Here is a 19,908-nt window from a genome sequence, read left to right as displayed (position 1 = left end):
GAGCGGCGCGAGCGCGATCGGCGCGGTCTGGGGACGGGCGCAGCCGCGCGCGGGCTCCGTCCTCGCCCGCAGCCTCCCCGCGCCCGGCGCCCCCGCCCAGCGCCGCCTGCACCCCGGGGCGCGGAGCCGGCGGGACACCCGCCGAGCATCTCCGCCCGCCCGGCCGCGCCGCCGCCCATGCTGCAGCCGGCCCGGAGCGGCGACCCCGCGGCCGCAGCCCGCCACCCGCTGACCTCGGCCGGGGCCCCCGCGAGCCCGGGGGCGGCGTCCGCGCCCTGCGATGGCCCGGCCGGCGCTGCGCCGCGCGGGGTGCGCCTGGTCCGCGCGCTGAGACCCGCGGGGCCGGGGCTCGCCCCGCCGCGCCCTGCCCCCCACGGGGGCTCCGCGGCAGCTCTCCGGGGACAGGGGACCGAGACAAAGCCCACTTTGTGCGGGAGCCGGCTGCGGCCGTGGGATGTGCGCGTCGCCGCGCGCCCTCCCCGCGCCCCGCCAGCTGGGAATCTTGGCTCCCGGACTCGTCGCGCTGGAGAAATCGCTGCCCCTCTGCGCCCTCGGTTCTGGGGGGGCCCTGCTTGGAGCTGACGCGGCCTGGAGTCACCCCAGTGTCCACCCCACCCCTTCCTGATCGCGCGCAGGTGTGAGCGTGAGAGTATTTTGTAGAGGAATTTGTTTGGGTTTTTGTTTTCCAAAACTGGGGGCTCTGGGGCGCCCAGTCGGCGTGGGTACTCGTGCCTTGACCCCTTCTGCGCCCCGGGGCCTGAGCCGTCTGGCCTCAGTTTCCCTCCGACTTGGCTCCTCTGCCAGCCCAGACTGCTGCCCAGCATTGTTCTCTCATCAAGCCGGGGTGCTTTGTGAAGGCTGCCAAGTTGGGGTGTGTTCTTTTTCAAACTGAACTAGGCCTCTAAGGCTGACCCTGGACCACTCGCCCCTCCTGTCCCCCACTTCTCGGTGATGCACTGATTCCCCCCGCCCCCCCACCCCATCGTGTAGTATTTTATTGTGCAGGAGCCACGCCCTGGTTTCTTAAAGGCGCCTGGCACTCGGTCTGGCCATGTGTTACCTCTGCAGCTGGTGTGGAGGAGGCCTTCTGTGAGCTACCTATTTTTTTCCCCCTGCCTCCTAACACATCCTCCTACCCCCACCAAGGATTTGGGGATGCCAGGAGGGAAGAAAGTGGTCGGGGGTGGCGGCAGCAGTGCTGCCCCTATTGCAGCTGCCGCCCCCTCGGGGGTCAGGCGCCTGGAGACCAGTGAAGGGGCATCGGCACAGAGAGATGATGAGCCAGAGGAGGAAGGCGAAGAGGACCTGCGAGATGGAGGCGTCCCCTTCTTTGTCAACCGGGGTGGGCTGCCTGTGGATGAGGCCACCTGGGAAAGGATGTGGAAGCACGTGGCCAAGATCCATCCCCAAGGAGAGAAGGTGGCCCAGCGCATCCGCGGGGCCACGGACCTGCCCAAGGTGAGGGGTTGGGGTGGGGTTGGGGGAGGAAGGGGTAGGGGCTTGTTTAGGATTTTAATGCCTTGGGAGAGTAAAGCCACACTTTGGTGGAGTAGGGGCCACTGGAACGAAGGCTTCCTTTCATACAGACACTTTGTGCCTGTCCAAAAGAACTTTTTCTCAGCTGCCTTTGGGCTTGTTCTGAGAGGCCCACATGCTGTCTGCAAGAAGCCCTCCGCCAGCTCTCTTGACATGTCCATGCGTTGGAGGCAGGGCAGCAGATTGAGTACCAAGGGCAGCAATGTGTCTTGACCTCTTATATGCTAAGCCAGGGAAGTGTGGGCAGAGAGATGCTGCATAACTATGGGTACCAGACCTCAGATATTGAGAACACGTTGGCATGCCTTAGTTATCCCACGGGGTTCTCCGGTAGCCTTGTCAGGTCAGTGCGGTGTAGGGGCCCATTTTAAAGATGAGAAAATAGAAAACTCAAGTAGGAGTCCAGGTCCCACGCCAGTTAGTCACGGAGCTGGGACCTGCTGCCCGTTCTTCATGATTCAGGTCCCCTGCTGGGCATGGATTCGGGGCAGAAGAAGAGGGTCCATGGAGAGGGGGTGAGGTGAAATCACTTTTCTGTGCAGGACTGGGACCCTCCGGGGCCACTTGTGTCACTGGGAAGGCTGAGACTGGGTCTCATTCAGCTTTGTCTTTCCAAGGCCTCCTGTGTGCCTGGCACAAAACAGGCACTTGTTATGTTTGCGGAGCGACAGGGTGCTTGAGACTCTCTGTGCTGTGCGTGCTGCACGGAGAGACGGGTCTGTTGGTTTTTTCTTAAGCATTTTGGCTAACGCCAAGGAATCACTCTCCCAAACGCAGAGACTGAAATCCCCCAAGAAAAGCCCTGTGGACAGAGCTCAGAGGAAGGGGCCAGGGAGAGCAGCAGTTGTTGGGGATTAGATTTGGAGACAAATGACTGGTTTTGTGTTTTTTACCAAGTTACTGGTGGAGCCATCAGAAAGTGTCTTCTGGGACAAGGAGATTCCGAGGTTGAAAGCTGAGCAGCTGCTTAGTATTTCCAGGGCAAATAAAATGTGGATTTGATTCGGACTGGCTACATAATTGCCCTCGCTGCTAATTCAGAATTTATTTAGTTCACCCCCTATGTTGGACTTCGGTTCAATATTTTATTCTTACAACTAACACTGTGGTGAACACTCTAAAACACAGAATTGCGGGCCTGGTTCTGATTAATTCTTTGGAATATATTCCTAGAAGAGAAAATATTGCATCAAAGGGTGTGGACTTCGGTTTGCACTGCCTGTCTATCTGGATGACCTTAAGCAGGCCTCTTCCATCTGTTTGAGCCCCAGTTTTCTCACCTGTAAAATAGGCGTGATTGTGGTGAAGATGAAGGGGCTGTGTGTTAAAGCATGTGACAAACAGTAAAGCCTCAGACCAGTACTGGCGATTGCACGTTCATTACCTTTTTTTAAGGTCGTCGTCAGCATGGAGAGGTTTGGTTTCACTCAGAGCATTTGGACCAGGGAAGCCAGAACACAGCTCCTTCCCATGAGCGAGTTGGCATTTAGCAGATGGCTCTTCTGCCATCTTGCTTCTGTCCAAATCCGGCTACAGGAGAGTGTGAATGGCTCCCTGCAAAACTGTCGCCACTCTTGGAAACTAGGAAAAAAAAAAAAAAGCCAGTGAGCTCATTAGGGACTAGTCTATAATGTCATCTTGTCATCTTCATTCTTCACAGATAGGAAAGACTCTGGTGAAGGAGTGAAACTCTTGTTGGGGGTATGGCAGGAGGATGGCAGTGTGGAGGAACTTTGTGAGAGGATTGGAAAATTCAACATCTCCTGCCACCACAGGAAAAGTGTCGCAAATAGACAAACCACCCAAGTCTCTGTGGGGTTCCTCTTTCACCTTGACATGGGTTAGAAAGGAGCCCATGAGTATGAGACGACTAGCCTAATCTGGGAGGCTGGGCTGGGCCCCAGAGAGCCAGCAGCAGAGCAGAGGGGCCACTGAGCTGACCCCTCCCTGAGCAGCTGCGCCCTTGCAGCTGTACACGGAGATGCTCTGCAGGGAGAGAGGTTTTGTTGGGGTGGCACCATATTTTCAAAGACCACTTGAGCCAAAATTTAAAACTGGGAGATTTCACATAAAGATCCAGATTTTTGGCATCTTTTCAGAAAATGAGAAGCTGCTGGAACAGAGAATCTGATCCCTCGTGGCAGCTGGCACTGAAGCCCAGCAGTAGCTCCTCCTCCACCAGCCTGCACAGTCTGCACCCCCAGCCCGCCTGCCCCACTGATGTTCCCTGCCCAGCCCTGCAGGTGGTTGAGCCTGGGGGCTCTCCAGCACAGTGTGATAAAGAGCTCTGTGGTGAATGGAATCCAGCACGTGCAAAGCCTGACTCTCCCTTCACTACTTTGTGAAGAAAATAATGCAATCGCCTTGTGCCTCAGTTTCCTCGGCTGTAAAATGGGCATAATACCAATACCCACTTCAGAGGGGTGTTGGGAGGAATTAATGAAGTAATTGTGGAATTAATGAAGTAATAGAAGCAAGGAATGGGGGTGCAGCAGCCTACCCCATAGGCACTTGGGGGAAACATCATTTAAAAAGTTGATGCCAGTATGGTACAGGGCAGCTGTTTCTGAAAGGATCCCAGATCCAGGATGTTTCAAGCTGCCGCCACTTTTAAAAACCCAGTGCCCACTCACCCCACCCCTGCTGCCCAAGGTCTGTCTGTGGCTCAGTACACTGAGTTCCTGCAGAGTTTGAATTTGGACATTTCCAAAAAGACAGTATTGCCAGCGTGAGCTGTCTTTGGTGCACACTGGAGTGACCGTGACAGCAGCAAGAACTGAGCCTTTGCTGTGGGCCTTGAGCCTCTCTTACAGTCTGAAGTTGGTGCCCACTTTACAGATGAGGCATGGGAGGCACAACGAAGTCCAGGGGCTTGATGCCCCACGGTGAATAGCAGGCCTGGGATGTCACAGCGATGGCCTGGCTATGTATGCTAGCTGTCCTGCTTCTCGCCCACAAGCTGTGCCGCCTCCACGATGCCCCACTGAGCACATCCTCATAGGACTCAGGACTTCGGGGGCTTCCTGGAGCGAGGAGCGCCCTTGGCCTTGGTAGAGAGGAGGAGCTGTCGCTGCAGAGATCTGGGCAGCTCATAATGTTTACCCCCCAGTGTACCCCATTCAACCCCACCCCTCAACAGTGAGGAAGCATTTCCTGCCTCCTGGTTTGGAGGTGGGGGTTGGAGCCAACCCAGGCTCCCCATCCTAAAGTAGGGCTCATCATTCCATGCACAGAATCTTGTTTGTTTGTTTTGAGCAGATAAGTGTGCTTGTGAGTAGTCAAGAGAAAGGGATCCTGCTGTCTGCCAGGGTCCACGTGGGGGAACATGAATCACAGAACTGCTTCCACTAAGCTGCACTGGTGGGGGCCCTGCTGTGAACCCCAGGTCTTTTATGGCTTTTGGGGAACCATTTCCTTCTCCCAGAGCAGCCGTTCTTGGGTCCTCTGGGTGGTGGTGCCTATGTCCTTGTCGCCACCGCCCTGCCCTGGGTTTAGACCGACTCTCAGACAGCAGCTGTCTCCTTGTTGGGGATGTCTCAAGGGAGGGTGTCCTTGCAGTCGCCACCCAATGCTCCTCGAACCACTGGGTGTCCTCACTTGAGAAATGGGGGTGACCAGCCTGCCTCTCTGGGATTTTCCGCCTGAGGAGGCCAGCTCCATCTGATTATAATTTTGAAGTGATCCCTCTTTCCTGTCCCACCCGCACTCTCCTTGACAGGGGCAGGCAAGACAATGCCCTTGGAGAGTTCTGGAGCCCATCTGAATCAGGGTGGTCAGGCAGGGGGAGGGAGAGCCCCCAGACTGGGACTTCTGTCTCCCCGGTAACTGTAAATGGTGGCACTGGGATTTTTTTCGGAGAGGGGATGTGAAAGGGGAAATAACTTCCTCTAAACAGATGTGTCAGCTGCTTGGGACTGTCCAGACAGGAAGGAGGGGGAAGCTGGGGGGAGCCAGGGGAGGCAGAGGAGGAGATGGTGGGGTGAGGTTAGGGGGGTCATTCAGTTCTCTGGTACACACACCAGGCTTTCCTCCTGCTTTCCGGCACGTAGGAACCAGTGGGTGTCTGTCAAGAGGCTGACCTGTGCCCACCGCTGCCCACCATCAGGGGCCCCTCAGACAGGAGCCCGTGAGCTCTGGGATCATGTCCCTCTGTCAGAGCCCCGGCCACGCAGCCGCTGTGTTTAAAGGCTGGTCTGTAGCTTTCCACCCAGGGAGTGCCTCCTGCCCGGGTTCTCCTGCGTCACCCCGCCCTCCACTCGCACCCTGACCCGTGCGGGCTTCTAGACTGCGGTGGGGCAGGGGATGGGTCTGTGCGAGGAACCTGAGGCTGCCTCACAGCCCCTGTGCTGGCGGCCAAGGGAGAGCCCAGGTGGGCAGGCTTGTCCCTGGAATTGAGTTTCTTCTACCAAAGATGTCTGTCTGCGACCCCAGAGATCCTACTGGGTGCCCCTCTTGGCCTCCTCAGCCTCACTAATTATAGCCAAATTACCAGGACTTGGGCTCCCTAGTGTGGGCTGCCTGGTTGCTGGGGGCAGCCGCAGCCATCTTCATTTCCTTGCCTGACTCCCTCCCCTTTCTGGCCAGACCCTGGGCTGCCTGTCAGGGTCATGTGTGCTGCTTTCAAGTGTGGCGCTGGTGGGAAAGGGAGGGGACTCGTGTGCCTTCCTGAACCCCTCCAGACTGACTAGGCCGAGGCGAGTAGAGCCACAGCAAGACCTGTCCCCTAAAAAGCCCCCCTGGCCTGCTGCCACCAACTTATTCCTCGACAGCTCAGGTGAGAGTGGAAGGTTTGTCAGGGTGCCATGATACTGGGGTGCGTGACCCCCTCCTCATGGGAAGGCCTCCCCAGTTTTCATCCAGTACTTGAACCAGGGCAAACCACAAGCCCGAATGAACTTAGCCCCAGTATTGACATTCTTGTTAAGACTTAAGTTAACAAACATTTAATATTCAAAACAGTCAGTGCATCAACCTGTGTTAATATTATTAAAGCACCCGTTGCAACATCAACCTCAGTGCCAATTAGGAACATCAGGTGCCCGGAGGGAGGGGAATACGGTGGTGGGAGCCTCTGGAAGGAGGCTCAGAGGAAGAGGGAAGAGAGGAGCTCTCTGAGGAGTGTGGCTTCTCCAGGGGCTAATCCTGGCATCAGGCGGGCTGCATGCTGCAGGGAGAGCCTCTCAGAGTGACCAGAGCTCTTTGTCCATCCCCAGATCCCCATACCGAGTGTGCCTACGTTCCAACCCTCGACGCCTGTCCCCGAGCGCCTGGAAGCCGTGCAGCGCTACATCAGGGAGCTGCAGTATCCTCCCGCCCGGGGCTGCCCACCGGGTCTGTGACGCTCTGGTCCAAAGCCCACGTGGGCCTTGTTTCCAGCCAGGGCTGGAGAGGTGGGCAGAGCCGCCACCCCACCACTCTGGGACCATAGGCGCGCGCGTGTGCGTGCCCCTCGAGTCCCTCAGACGCAGCCCGATGCTTGGGCATCGGAGGGATTTTGTGCAGGGGATACCACACGCACTCCTGTGCTGTGGCCACCCACTCAGGGTGGCCCCTGAGCCACCCTCTGTGGGAAGGCCGAGTCTAAGCCACCTCTATTGCCCATCCATCCCCAGCAGAGGGAGAGTGGGGATGCTCCCTTGGGGGCATCCAAAGCTGGTTTGAAAGTGGTGGATGCTGGAGGAGATAACTTCTACATCTTGGAATGTTCCAGTTCTTTGCCTCTGTCTCCCCTGGCAGGAGGCAGTTGCCCAGTATAGACAGCTGGACTCCCCTGAGCTGCACTTTGCCCAGTGTCCTGCTCTGGGCCCCTGAGTCCCCTGTCCCCAAGCTGTGTGTTCTGGGTTCTCTCCCCCAGCCCTGTGGCTGCCCATGAGGCAGAGATGGAAGGCTCAGGCCTGGGCCCCGAGCAGAAGAGCCAGGCTGAAAACCATGTCCAGGCCCTCCTTTGCCAGTGGAAAGGGGCGGCTGGCTCACGGGCAGCACCCAGCTGTTCAGCACGCTGGACTCCCACCCCATTTCACGTTGCTCAGCTGGTTGGAAAGTGAAGGTTACAGAGAACTGTCCCCAGATCAGCCTCTTCCCCAGCTCTGGCTGGCCAAGGCTCCCTTCCTAGGAGGGGAGGACAAGGGAGCACAGGTAGAAACTGAGGGGCCAGAGGTGCAGGAGAAGCTCAGGTGCTGTGCCTCCTCCCCTGCTGGACAGCTCTCTTGGGTCTGGAGCAGCTTCCAGGGTGCCTTGTGGGAAATGCATTGTGGGGTCTTCCCCCAGCCTGCACCCCAGGAGTGCTGGACCCCCGGGGTCGGGGGGGTGGGGGCACAGGGACACACCTTTTGCAAACCAAACCAGGAAGACCTTAACTGCCGCTCACAGGTACAATCACACAGGGACACAGTTCTTTGAAATTAAGAAGAGCAGACCTCTGACAGGGTAAGTATGGGGTGCGCCCTGTCCCTCTGCACTAAGTCTAACTGTTCGCCCTACCGTAGGAGTCTTTGCGTGGAAGCTTATAAGGCAGACAGGGTCTCCCCAGGGAAGCCCACCAGCAAGGGCGCTAAGGATGTCAGAGGACACTGTGAGTTCGATCAACAACCAGGTCCCCTGATGGAAAAGAACCCCTGTCACCCATGCTGAGCTAGGAAGGTGACAGGCAGCCCCCCAGCTTGCCTTGGTGCTGGTGTTGGGTGGTGCCAGGTAGATGGTCTGTGTATGTGCCTCCAGTCTTTTTTCTTTTTTAATGATAGTTGGGCCCAGCAGGTGAGAGTTCCACCACCCAAGGGTTTGGTGAACCTGAAAGATGCCCTGAGAGTAGGGGAGAGTGAACCCTAAATGCCATGGCTGGGTCTAGAGGCTCAGCATAAAACCACCTATAGTCTTAAAACCCCGTATTTTACACATCACTGTGAATTGTACATCCTGCCCCGCATGTAATCTGTGTTTACGCTCCTCTGAAAAATGTTGTAATGGTTTATTAGCTAAAAAGCTCCTCCCCCTCGAGGAATCCAAGGTCTCTAACCCCAAAGCTTTGCTCTTGTTGTCCTGTGGCTGCTGTGTGCTGAGATCTAGCTTTGGCTCCACTGGGATGGAAGAGTTTGGTGCCCTCCTGGGCAAGGCCATTGGCCAGGCTATAGGCTCAGGCAGAGTCAGTGTTAAGTGAGGAGGGAGGAACTTGGCTTCAAGGACAGACTGTCTTAAAGTGGCCTGAATTCCAATTTCAGGAACAGGCCAAGGAGTCTATGGGCAGTGACTAACTGCCTGAGATCCCATGTCTGAGGCCCTGGGCTGCTGGCCAGCTGTGGGGGAGCATTTGCAATCAATTAAAAGCTCTTTGGAGAAGCCACAGTTGGGTCAGGGGTGTCCACTGTGCTCTGGAAGGGATGAGAGATCAATGCCGAGGTCCCAGCATCCTTGGCATGCTTCCTCTGGTGGCACCAGCATGGCGGGAGGCGCCAGCCCAGTGGTTGTCAAAGACCTGCCCGTGTCTCTTGGTTCCTGCCCCCTCCCCCAGAGGTCTTTGGAGTAGAGCCTGGGGGGAGGAAGTGGAAGAAGGGAAGAGGAAGGGGCCTTCTTCCTTAACTTCAGTACCTGCTTCTTCTCCCACCTCCCTTAAACTCTCACTGGGGTGTCCCACCCACCACCCCCCATCTCCCCACCCACCACCCATCCCCCACCCCCCACAGGCCCTGGCCCTGCACTGAAGCAGCTTGGAAGGGGGTGGGGAAGCCTCTGTCCTAGCCTTTCTAGTCTACCCTCCCCCACGCCCCTGCTGGAGTCTCTTTCCTCACTGCTCTTCCTCCCCTCCCCCAGGCTGATGGACCTGGCCAAGGAAATGACCAAAGAGGCTCTGCCCATCAAATGCCTGGAAGCCGTGATCCTGGGGATGTATCCTTCCTGGCCTTGGGTGCAGCAGAGGAGGCCCTCTGGGCCCAGCTTCCTCCTCTGGAAGGGGAGGATTGAATAAGCTCCAGGGCCCTCCCAGCTCCCTCTCCTAGATTCATGAATTTGGCCCCAAAGTGAAGGCACTTGGGGAGCTCAGTCCTACCCCCCAACTCAGTTGCTAGCTTCCTGGGCAGCTCTTTTGAGTCTCGAGGACACTGTGACCCTGTTCTCTGAACCCTAAATCAGGACACATTGTCTCACAAAGGCTGTTGTGCCACTTCCAGAACCAGAGTCTGGGAGAAGCAGGTTGAATGCCTGAATGTCAGCATTTCCAGGACATGCTGATTTGTGGGGAGATGAGGGATGGGATGAGACAGAACTCAGAACTGCCTTAAAAAAAAAAAAGTAAACCATTTCTCTCAGTCACCTCCACCCAAAAGGCAAAGCTGAGGCCCAGGGTACTGCGGAGCCACCAGGGTAGCCAGGCCACATGGACAGGCCCAGTCAGAGTGGGAGGTAAAGCAGGTGTCTGCGGCCGCTGAGGGCTGTATCTCCCAGGTGGGCGACTCTCTGCCCAGTGGAGGGGCCGCCCTGTCCTCCTCTGGCTGGCCCCGAGCCTTCTCCTGGCGTTTCCTTAGCTGGAGTGGCATGGCCAGTTACCTCACCAACAGCATGCCCACCCTGGAACGCTTCCCCATCAGCTTCAAGACCCACTTCTCAGGGAACTACTTCCGCCACATTGTGCTGGGGGTGAACTTTGGGGGCCGCTACGGGGCCTTGGGCATGAGCCGGCGCGAGGACCTGATGTACAAGCCGCCCGCCTTCCGCACGCTCAGCGAGCTGGTGCTGGACTACGAGGCCGCCTACAGCCGCTGCTGGCACGTGCTGAAGAAGGTGAAGCTGGGCCAGTGCGTGTCCCACGACCCGCACAGCGTGGAGCAGATCGAGTGGAAGCACTCCGTGCTGGACGTGGACAGGCTGGGCCGCGAGGACTTCCGCAAGGAGCTGGAGCGACATGCCCGGGACATGCGGCTCAAGGTCAGTCTGGGCACGGGCCCTGGCCGCAGGGGTCCACACACGGCCCGCGGTGGGCCACATGTGGACATGAAAGAACTGCCTCTTCCTAGAGGGTCATGTTGCAAGAACTGACCCACCCCTCCCTCCTCGGCACCCCAGCCCAGCAGAGGAGGCGCGGGGATCAAGGAAGGTCCTTGTGGGGCCTGGGCTTTGCTTGTGGTCACTGTTACTGAGACAGCGACCTCAGGTGGGCAGACCAAGGCCCCAGAAGAAGGAAGGTCTCTGGGTTTGGGTTGTGGGCAGGCCTTGGAGCAGGGCTGGGGTGCAGCACTGGCAGTGGAGGGGACTTGTCGGTAAAGACGCACCAGTGGGAAATCAGCCTGTCTGAGGCAAGGGTGGAGTGGGGTGGCAACAGGGGCCTTCACTTCTGTGTATCCTGACTCTTGACTCCCGAATGCCCCCCCTTACAGTAAAGGGCCATGAATCTTAGGGGAGGGCCAGGGCCATTAGACCCAGAGCAGGGGCTGAGTCACTGAGTTTGCCCCTGAACCTTACAGTGGGCAGAATCTTAGCCTCTCCCGGGGACCTCCTAGGGGAGAATGAGTCTCCCCTCCGGGTAAGGCAGGGTGCTCAGCTCCCCCCCACAGTGTTCAGCCATGGCTGCACTGTGAATCCGCCCCTCCAGCAGCCTGGAGCTTGGCACTTTCATGCCTGCTGTTGCTCCCCACAGCCTGGTAGAGGCTCTGCTCTCCAGGTAGGAAGCCCTGAAGGCGCACACAGTGTGGGGAGCCCAGACTTGCTCAGAGGCAGTGAGATGGTACAGGAGCTCAGTCTGGCATGTCACAGGTGCCAGGAGAGCCCAGCGGGGCATGTAAGAACTCGGCTGCCCTGCCCCACCAGCCCCTTGGCCAAGACCTTGTGGGGTGACAGCCCCTTCCTGGGAGCAGAAGCAGATTACAGCTGACCTTGCTGCTCTCGGGGCTGCCTCCCCCAGCTCCCATGCTGGTCCACCTCTGCGGAGGGCAGCCCTCAGGGTGGCCCAGTGCCCCGGCTCCTGCTGTTGGAGTCTCATCCTGTCTTCAAGGGAACATGTTGGATCTTGAGTTGGAGCTAGTGGTTACCTAGTCTTTAGCACTGTGATTCCCAGTCTGTGCACTGCTGAGGACGCCCCGTGTTATTTGCTGCTCTCCAGCACCCCAGTGTTGCCCATGTTTTGAAAATTCAGGTCAAGCTGACCACACCTTATAAAAGATGATTCCATTGCTTTTCCCATATTTTCTTAATCAGAGATAGAACTACATGTCTGAGCTTCTGACTGGCTCAAGGTAACCAGAATCACCCATCACCTGCTGGCATCCCGGCCTGAGCTCAGACACGGCTGCTTCCCCGGGTGGCGCTTGGCATTAGAGTAAAAGGCCCTTTTCTTGAGAGCACCCTACGGTATCACAAAAACTCTGGCTTCTCCCATGTCCACAGTATTTCAGGGGCTGCAGAAAACTGGGCACTTCTGCTGAGGAATCCCTACCCTGGCAGTTTTAGTGCCCGGAAGGCAGGTTTGGAAACAGGGCATAACTTTGCTTGAGGCTTCCTGGACCCTTCCCCGGGCAGCCTCACGGCCTGTGGTGCCTTCAGGGCACGGTGGGCTCTGGGGCAGCCCGGGAGTGAGTCTTCATTTCTTTCTTACCAACAAGATTGGCAAAGGGACCGGCCCGCCTTCCCCCACCAAGGACCGGAAGAAGGACGTTTCCTCCCCACAGAGGGGCCAGTCGAGCCCCCACCGCAGGAACAGCCGCAGCGAAAGGCGGTGAGGGATAGGGTCACGCATGGGGGACCAGAAGGTTTTTTCCTTTGCCCTCATTTTCCAGATCCTGCTTATTCTTCACCCTGTTCTCACACCCACCCTTCTCTTCTGCCCCCACCCCCACAACCCACCCTGGAGGTGACTTGGGGGGTGGGTTTGTGTGCTGACAGGACTGGCCTGCGTTGCCCGTGCGGGGTCCTGGTGGCCAGCAAGGGGGCCTATGCACAGGTCTGAGTACAGTGGCAGGACGGGCCCTGTGACTGTGGGGGGCAGACAGGGGAGCCCTGGAGACAGCAGGTTCTCTAGAATGTCCTGGGTTGGAACATGCCCATCAGAAGGCAGCTGCTGTGAACCTAACTTTTGCCCCCGTGAGTCTGTGATTTTTGCTCTATCTAAATGGCAGAAACTCCCCATTAAAACACCAGGCCGCCTCCTCCTCCTCTGATTTGTCACCTACCTGTCAGTTTGGCTCTGTCTTAATATCCTGTCGTTCAGGAAGCCGCCTCTCTGATGGGAGTAAGGGCTCGAAGATATCCAGCATCATTCACTCAGACCCAGGTGGCTTGTGTAGGCAAGAGATTCCTCTGGAAGAGACTCACAGGTTAACCTATTACCTTTGACCAAGTTAGCAGACCCATAATCAAGAGCAAGTCTGTAAGAGACACGCTCAGGGGAAGACCGGCTGGTTGGGGTTTTCAGAAACTTCCCTACTGTTCTACTCTACTGAATACTCTGCCTTTGCATGTGGGGCACCTTAGAGAATGGGGCAGGGTCCCCAGGGATAGCAAGAGCCACTCCCTGGCCACTCACCCTTCTCTCTCCTCTGCTCTCTCCTCCTTCCAGGCCTTCGGGTGAGAAGAAACCTGCAGACCCCAAAGCCATGCCAGACCTCAATGGATACCAGATCCGGGTGTGAGGCGGGGACAGCTCCCCAGGCCTGCCACTTCTGGGGGCCGTGATCCACTGCCAGATTCAGACGTGCCCCCTTGTGGGGAGGAAGGGGCTGGTGATGGGGCAGGGTGAGGGGTAAAGGGAAGAGTGTGTCCCAGCTCAGCCACCCAAGCTGCTGCCCCTCCCACCGAGCCACACCCCTCACTTTGGGCGGAAAGGCAGTATTTTATTTGGAGTTCTAAAACTCAACAACTGAAGTTTAAGTTATTTGGGAAGAAATGAAAACTAATGGCTCTCCCAATGGCTGAAAGGCCAGTGCAGAGGAGACCCAAGTGCCACAGGGCTGGTATAGAGGGGTTGCTGGTTCTGCTGGTGCCCCTGGCATCTCTGGGATTTGGGCCTACCCTGTGGGAAACCTCCTGATCCCCTCAGGCCTGTGGCAGGCCTGGAGCTGGAGTAGGGGAGGGATGGAGGCTTCTGTTCTGCCTGCCTTGGCAGAATCTTGACCTCGGGAAAGGGAAGCAGGGTAGGGGTTGTCCTGGGAGGGCCTGTGTAGCCCTATCGGGATCTTGGCACAAGTTCCTCCCTCCAGAGTGCATGTCCAGGGTCTAGGAGAGGACGCAGGCCCTAGCAGCCCCTTGGACACTGCCATGTGGGCAGATAGGCCTACGAGTGTGGCCCCTTGCAGGGTGAGCTGGAAGCAGCCCAGGAGCAACCCTCTGGGAAAGAGTTCCAGCTGGGTCTCCTGGCTCGGTCCAGCTCTGCTTACTGCTGAGGCCAGGGGCCTCCCTGCAGAAAAGCTGGTCTTTGCTAGGGGGTCAGCACATTTGGGAATAGAGCAGACCTGGTGGATGGCAGGAACCATGGTTGGCGAGATGGTGGGACACTCAGGCCTGGGTCTTTCCCCCAGCAGTGCCCAGGGGTGGGCCTGTTGCTCCCTGCTACTTCCTCTTCTCCCCCCACCTAGCTGCAGCTGAGGAATTGAAGACCAGACCCGGATGCTTGTTCCGGGACCCGTTTTCCCTCATTTAGCAGCCCAGCTAGTTTGGGGCCCCAATGATGATCAGATCTATCACATGTGGCAGCTTGTCAGAGAAGCACCTAAACAGCTGGAGTGGTCCACAGCCTGCCTGGCAGGGAAGTGAGGGGCTGCAGAGAGAGGTTGGTAGGGCTGGGGGGAAAGTTCTGGAGGCTCAAGCAAGAAGGAGTTGTAAGGCAGTGTGGCCACTGAGGAGCAGCAGAGCCCAAAATTGGGGGGTGTAAGTGAGGAAGGGATGTGGGGGAGAGTTTAGAATCAGGCTGCCTAGGGAGTAGTGAGCTCCCTGCCGCTGAGGTAGTCAAGCAAAGATTAGATGGTACCTTGTCAGAAGTGATAGAGAGGATTCAGGTGTGGAAGGGTAGCTGGATGAGATGATCCTTAAGGCTTCTTTTCACGGAGAGGCTATGATTCAGCCTGAGGCAGCTGTGAATAAGGTTGCAGAGGGGCTGGGTGCCTGGAAGAGGGAAGTTCAGAACAATGAATTTTAACTAAATGCCTACACAGCAGACAGGTAAGTAGAAGAAGGGTTGCAGGGCTGGGTGTGGGCTGTGGTAAACTAAAGAGTGCATGCTCCATTAGAGGGGACTCTGCTGCTCAGCTGTGCTCACAGTGCAGGCCCTGCATTGCCAGATTGTCTGATTATTATCAGAGACCAGAACTCTGAATTTTTATGTGAGGCATCCTGATTTTCAGACATTAGCAGCAATCAGTTCAGAGAATTTAAAAACCCACTACAGGTGAAAAAAGAATGCTAGTCTACCGTCTTGGAAGTAGAGCCTGTGCTGGGAAGAGATTTGCAGAGAAGTCTTGAGATGGAAAGTGTGAAAGTTCCAGGCTTCCCAGAGCAGGCTGGACCAGGCAGGGTCCTCATTGCTGCAGCCCTTCCCAAATGGCAGCTGCCCTGCTCATCCTCATCACTCCCCTTACACACAAGCGATGCCCTGTGGTTGCTGTGCAGTTCTCAGCCTTCCAGGGCGATGGATGGTGCCTGGGAAGCTAAGAAAGTGGGAGGAAGGAAGGGACACAGGGTGCCTTTGCTGATGCCAGTGCCCATCAGGGAAGGCATCAGGGACTGGCAGCTCTTCAAACCAGCAGCGAGTCAGCTGGTCAGTCCCTTGCCTCCCTAGGTTCCTCAGTGATCCTGGGGAGAAACCTAAGCTCCCCCCCCACAGCCTGCCCCCTGGCCAGGCCAATCTGAGGGGCAGTGACCCGTGACTCACCATTCCAGCCTTCAGGTAGTGAGGGTGGTGGTCCCTGTGTCCCCACATTCACCGGAGGCAGATGGCTCGCTTTGGGGAGTATGAGGCAGAAAAGGAGGCTTTGAGTCTGGATGTGAGTTCCTCATGAAGGCTGCAGGGGTGTTCCCTAGGCACCCCTGTGCATGGCAGGACTCGAAGGAAAGAGACAAGAGGCATTGGGCAGGGAGCTGGGCAGGAAGATACAGGGAAGCTGCTCCTGCTGCGGGAGCTCTGGAAGGAGGCTCCCAGATACAGGTCCCCCAACCCCACCCCTCTGAGGAGACAGAAGGAAGCCCCAAACCCTACTGCTGCCTGTGAGGTCGGGAGCTGATTACCCCAAACTGATCACCCCCTAGCACTCTTCCTTAGCTGAGACCTCGGGCCTGTGGAGACCACCACAGGGTACAGCGGTGCTTTTTAATTTATTTTTAACTTTTTCATATGTAGCAACCCCTCCTCCCTCCTGGCCGTGTTTACACAGGCTCTGCTCCCTGGGGCTGGCCTGGCTGCAGAGTTTCTGGGGAGGCAGAGGCAGGGACTTCGGGGCCTTAGTCACCATCCTCGCTATCACCTCATCTTCCTGTGAGGGACGGGGGCTGGCTCCCTGACTCGGGGCTGCCTTCTAGCATTCAGCTTGGGTTCCTCAGCCCCCAGAGGTGGGGGCTGCTGGCTGTGGCAGGGTCCAGGTGAGGTTAGAGAAAGCTGTTCCATGATCGCGGGGTCTCCCCAAAGCCTGGCCCCTTGCGCAGGGTCAGAACACTGGGAAGCTGGGTCCAGAGCCTTCCCACCCCTCTGCCTGCCAGCCCTAGCCCTCCCGTGGTCTCTTCCCACCATTGGTTCCCCTGCCTGTCCTGCCCTGGGCATGGAGGCAGTGGGGGGCGCAGCAGCCTCAGCCCTGGGGTGCCATGATTCCTAGAGTCAGAGGAGCCGAGTCGGCCATGTCTGTCATCTCACACCTGACCCTTCCAGCTCAGACTTGACTTCCTCCACTGGGACAGGGTCTCACTATGGCTGGTCATGGGCTGGTGGGCTCCTAGTTGTACCTGGAACGTTTTCTGGCTTAGCTGCGACACTGTCCCCAGGCCCACCCTCTGGCCTCCAAGTGCGTGGAGGGGAGGGCTGGGCCCAGCGTACTCACTCAGTCGTGTGCTAGAGCTCACCTGTGTTAAGCCCCTTCTTCCCTGTTCCCATGAGAAACCTGTGTGAGGGGCAGGGAGCGGCCTCCGGAGGAGCCTGCACCAGGCCGGGCAGGCCTGTGCGGTGCTAGCCACAAGCCTGTCAGTATTGCCCCCCTCACCATCCTGGTTTCCCTTATTCGTCTGACAAGGGAGAAGCCTGGTGTGCATGGCCCGTGGAGCCCGTGATGGTGGACTGCCCCCGCCCCCCAAGCTCTGTACTAGACTGTTTGTTCTTCCTGCTCTTCTCGTAACAGTATTACCCTCCCCTTTCATGTTCACACTTGGTCTCATTCCTGTTCTCATTTTTCCCCTGAAATGAATAAAGTCTCCCCAGCTCTGGTTGTGTGGGCTGAGCAGAGTGGCATGTAAGCCTGCTTCCTTCGCCTAGGGCTGGGGCCTGAGCGTACACCACCCGCTACGGCCAGCCTGACCAGAAGTGGGGGTGCGGGTGGGGGTGGGGCAACCAGCCCCAGCAGTCAGAATGGAATTTCTGAGGTCCTAGTCTGTCCCCTATAGCCTGCTGAAGCCCCTCAGCTCTTGTTCCCCTAATCTGGGAGCAGCTCTTCCCTGCTGGCCGTAAGTGAGCCCTTCTCCCTCACACAGCCAGCTAGAGTCTGCTTCCAGGCTGCATTCCAAAACCTGCTCTCCTGTCCCAGTCCCCAGCTGCCCACTGGGACAGAGGAGAAAGGCCCAGTGTTCTCCTGGGAGATGGTTGTTTCAGGAAACCCTAGCAACCAGAGTCTGGAGTCCCTCCTCATCACAGTTGCCGGCCCAGAATCAGTGGTAGCTAAAGCTTCAGGAAACCCCTCTGCTCCACCAGCACCCGCTTTCGGCAGCACTGTCTGGCTGGACCTCTTCCTGTGCTTCAAAACAAGCCCGAACAGCTGCAGCCAAACTTGCACAGGTTTTCACCTTTAATTCTTCCTCCCTGCTGTGCTCTCCTGCCACTCAGCTTAAGAGGAAAACTCTGGATCCCAGTGAAGACCTAACTCGCATACAGTTTAGCACAGCAGGACTCCCTCATTCTTGGCCGCGGTGGTGGGGCTGGGGCAGGGAGGGGAGGATGGGCAGGGCAGCAGGGAAGAGGCAAGGCCGTCCTTTGAAGTCCATGAACATCTTGGAATATATACCATTAAATAGAGGCAGTTTTGTTTCTTACAGGCTCATTTAGACCCAGCTTAAACGATACTAAAAAAGGGTCTTTCAAGGGAACCAGGATTTGTGACTAACTCAGATTGTACACCTTTACACAAAGGCAGTGTTTTCCTTTACACAAAAAGCCCAACATACTAAGTGAAGGGCATTGTGGGCGGGTTTCCAGGAGATGGGCATGCGCAGCAACCCCTGGATGGCTCTCGTGGACATGAGGGCTGGGTGCGTGCTGGGGCCACAGTCTGTCAGGAGTTCAGCAGCTTTGCCACTTTCTTAGAGTTAACACAGAGGTGAATATCTGACTCCTGGGAGGATCAGCACCCAGCTTCCTTGGAGTGGGGGAGTACCTCACTTGTAGCTGCCCCATTCCCTCTGGCTCGCAGGTGTGTGGCCTGATTTTGGCACCTGACCCATTTGGGCTGGCCCTCTGCATACAGGTGGCCGTCTTAGAACCCTGAAGAAGAAGAGGGTGGAGCTCTGCCACCCTCCTCTGTCAGGTTCTGTCATCTTGGCCAATACTGTGTAGGGCAGTATTGGCAGGAAAGGGTGGTCCTGCCGAAGACCAGCTGACTGGCCCAGATCTGGGCTCCTGGCTACCCTATTTGCCTGTGGGGTGAGGGTTTCATGGCCACACCAGGACAGGATCTGGGAGAAAAAAACAGAGCCAGGTAGTTGCCTGACAGGTGGTGGAGACAGGCCACCCCCGTCACCTGAGTCCAACCCACAAGAGAATGCGCACTGTCCATCCCCAGCCAGAAAGGACTTGGTCGTGGGAAAGACAAACCTCCCAGATTTTAAGTGGAAAGACTCCACGGCTGTATGAGGCCTCAGGCCTTAGGGGTGCAGGGAGCGACTGGGAATGGGGCAGAAGGCAGACTTCTTTCAACACATGAAGTCCACATTAATACCACATCAGCTGTCCTGACGCAGGCGAGATCTGCGCCGAGCAGGCTCTCAGCTGCCCAGCGCCTACCTGAACAGTTTGCACATTCACGCACGCGGAGAGAGACAAGCAAGGTGGTGTGGTGGACCAGGGTGTGTCTGGAGTGTAGGACCGCTGCCCGGCTCTCTCCCCCTGGGATACACCAGAAGAGGTGGGCCCCTCCTCCTGGGAAAAGGTTGTCACATTGGAATGATGTAACCAATCAAAAACCAATCCTTTGGTTTCAAAGCCACACCAGGGCAAGAGCTGGAGAGAAGAACAAAACCCAGTGGTAGCCGGAGTGGTCCTTTCTCTTCCTGGTCTCCAAGCTTCAAGCTGCCTCACCTTCCCTTCCTGGGCAGCCCTGATGTGTCTGCTTGCCCCACGAGAACCTCTCTCTCCTCTGCTCCTGGAAAGGCCACGATCTGAGGAGTGTGGGGCAGCAAGAGATGAAACAAAGGAGATTCTCAGTCTCTCTTTGGACTTCTACTTGCTCAGCTGTAAAGCTGCATCTCAGCACCTCAGCTGCCCCCGCACAGTCTAGGCCTGCAGGAGCAGGAGCCTGGTCACTATAAGCCAAAGTGTTGTGCAATGTGACAGAACCGGGGCAACCCTCCAGGCCAGGGAAGGCGTCTCTGAGGATATGCCTCACAATTTAGCAGTGCTGGAATAATCCGGGTCCATAGGCCAATTGTCCCACATAGCTGGGAGAACTACCCACCTATGTCCTACCAATAATACTCCAGTATTCCTAGCATCCCTCGCTTGCTAAAGCCCAAACAACACATCTTCAGGTCCAAAAATTCCTCACAAGGAGAAAAGATGATTAAATTCCCACTTTACCAAGGCGGGGTTCACTTACCCGGAGTCACCAGTTGATCAGGCCAGGATGATAAGTGGTGTTCCTAGACCCTGGCTAAGATTTTCCTTCTATTGAATCCTAACCTGGGTGGTTCAACAAAAGCACCTGAGTCTCTTTAAATAACTCAGATCCTGAGGGACTAATCTGGAGCTTTGGAATCTGAGAATCTGCCCAGGTAAGGGAGCAGGCAACCCTGGCTCAGGGCCTCCCATGGGCATGTAGGCTTGGCAGAACCACTGCAGAGAAGGCTGGAGGAAGACACAAGTGCCAGCAGAGTGAGGCCTGTTTCCAGCAACAGATGGCCCACAGCTCAGCCCTGGCTCCAGAATGCAAAGGAGAGGATCAGAAATAGACGCTCAGCAAGAGGCATCTGCCACACGCATCATGCCTCATGTGG

General features: G+C 57.0%; 1 protein-coding gene across 1 annotated transcript; it reads left to right on the top strand.

The window, feature by feature from the left end:
• Positions 1-394: 394 nt before the first annotated feature.
• Positions 395-17,032, top strand: VASH1 (vasohibin 1). Its single transcript, XM_037503820.2, has 7 exons — positions 395-1,458; positions 6,750-6,838; positions 7,906-7,962; positions 9,340-9,414; positions 10,068-10,449; positions 12,120-12,232; positions 13,073-17,032. The coding sequence occupies exons 1-7, from the start codon at positions 1,156-1,158 to the stop codon at positions 13,143-13,145; spliced, it is 1,092 nt and encodes a 363-aa protein (XP_037359717.1). The 5' UTR covers positions 395-1,155; the 3' UTR covers positions 13,146-17,032.
• The last annotated feature ends 2,876 nt before the right edge of the window (positions 17,033-19,908 follow it).

This window comes from Talpa occidentalis, unplaced genomic scaffold (genome assembly GCF_014898055.3).
Source record: "Talpa occidentalis isolate TD23 unplaced genomic scaffold, MPIMG_talOcc4v2.1 talOcc4.11, whole genome shotgun sequence".
Taxonomy (NCBI): Eukaryota; Metazoa; Chordata; class Mammalia; order Eulipotyphla; family Talpidae; genus Talpa; species Talpa occidentalis.
Note: the sequence above shows the minus strand (reverse complement) of the source record. Positions and strands in the feature narration are given on the sequence as shown.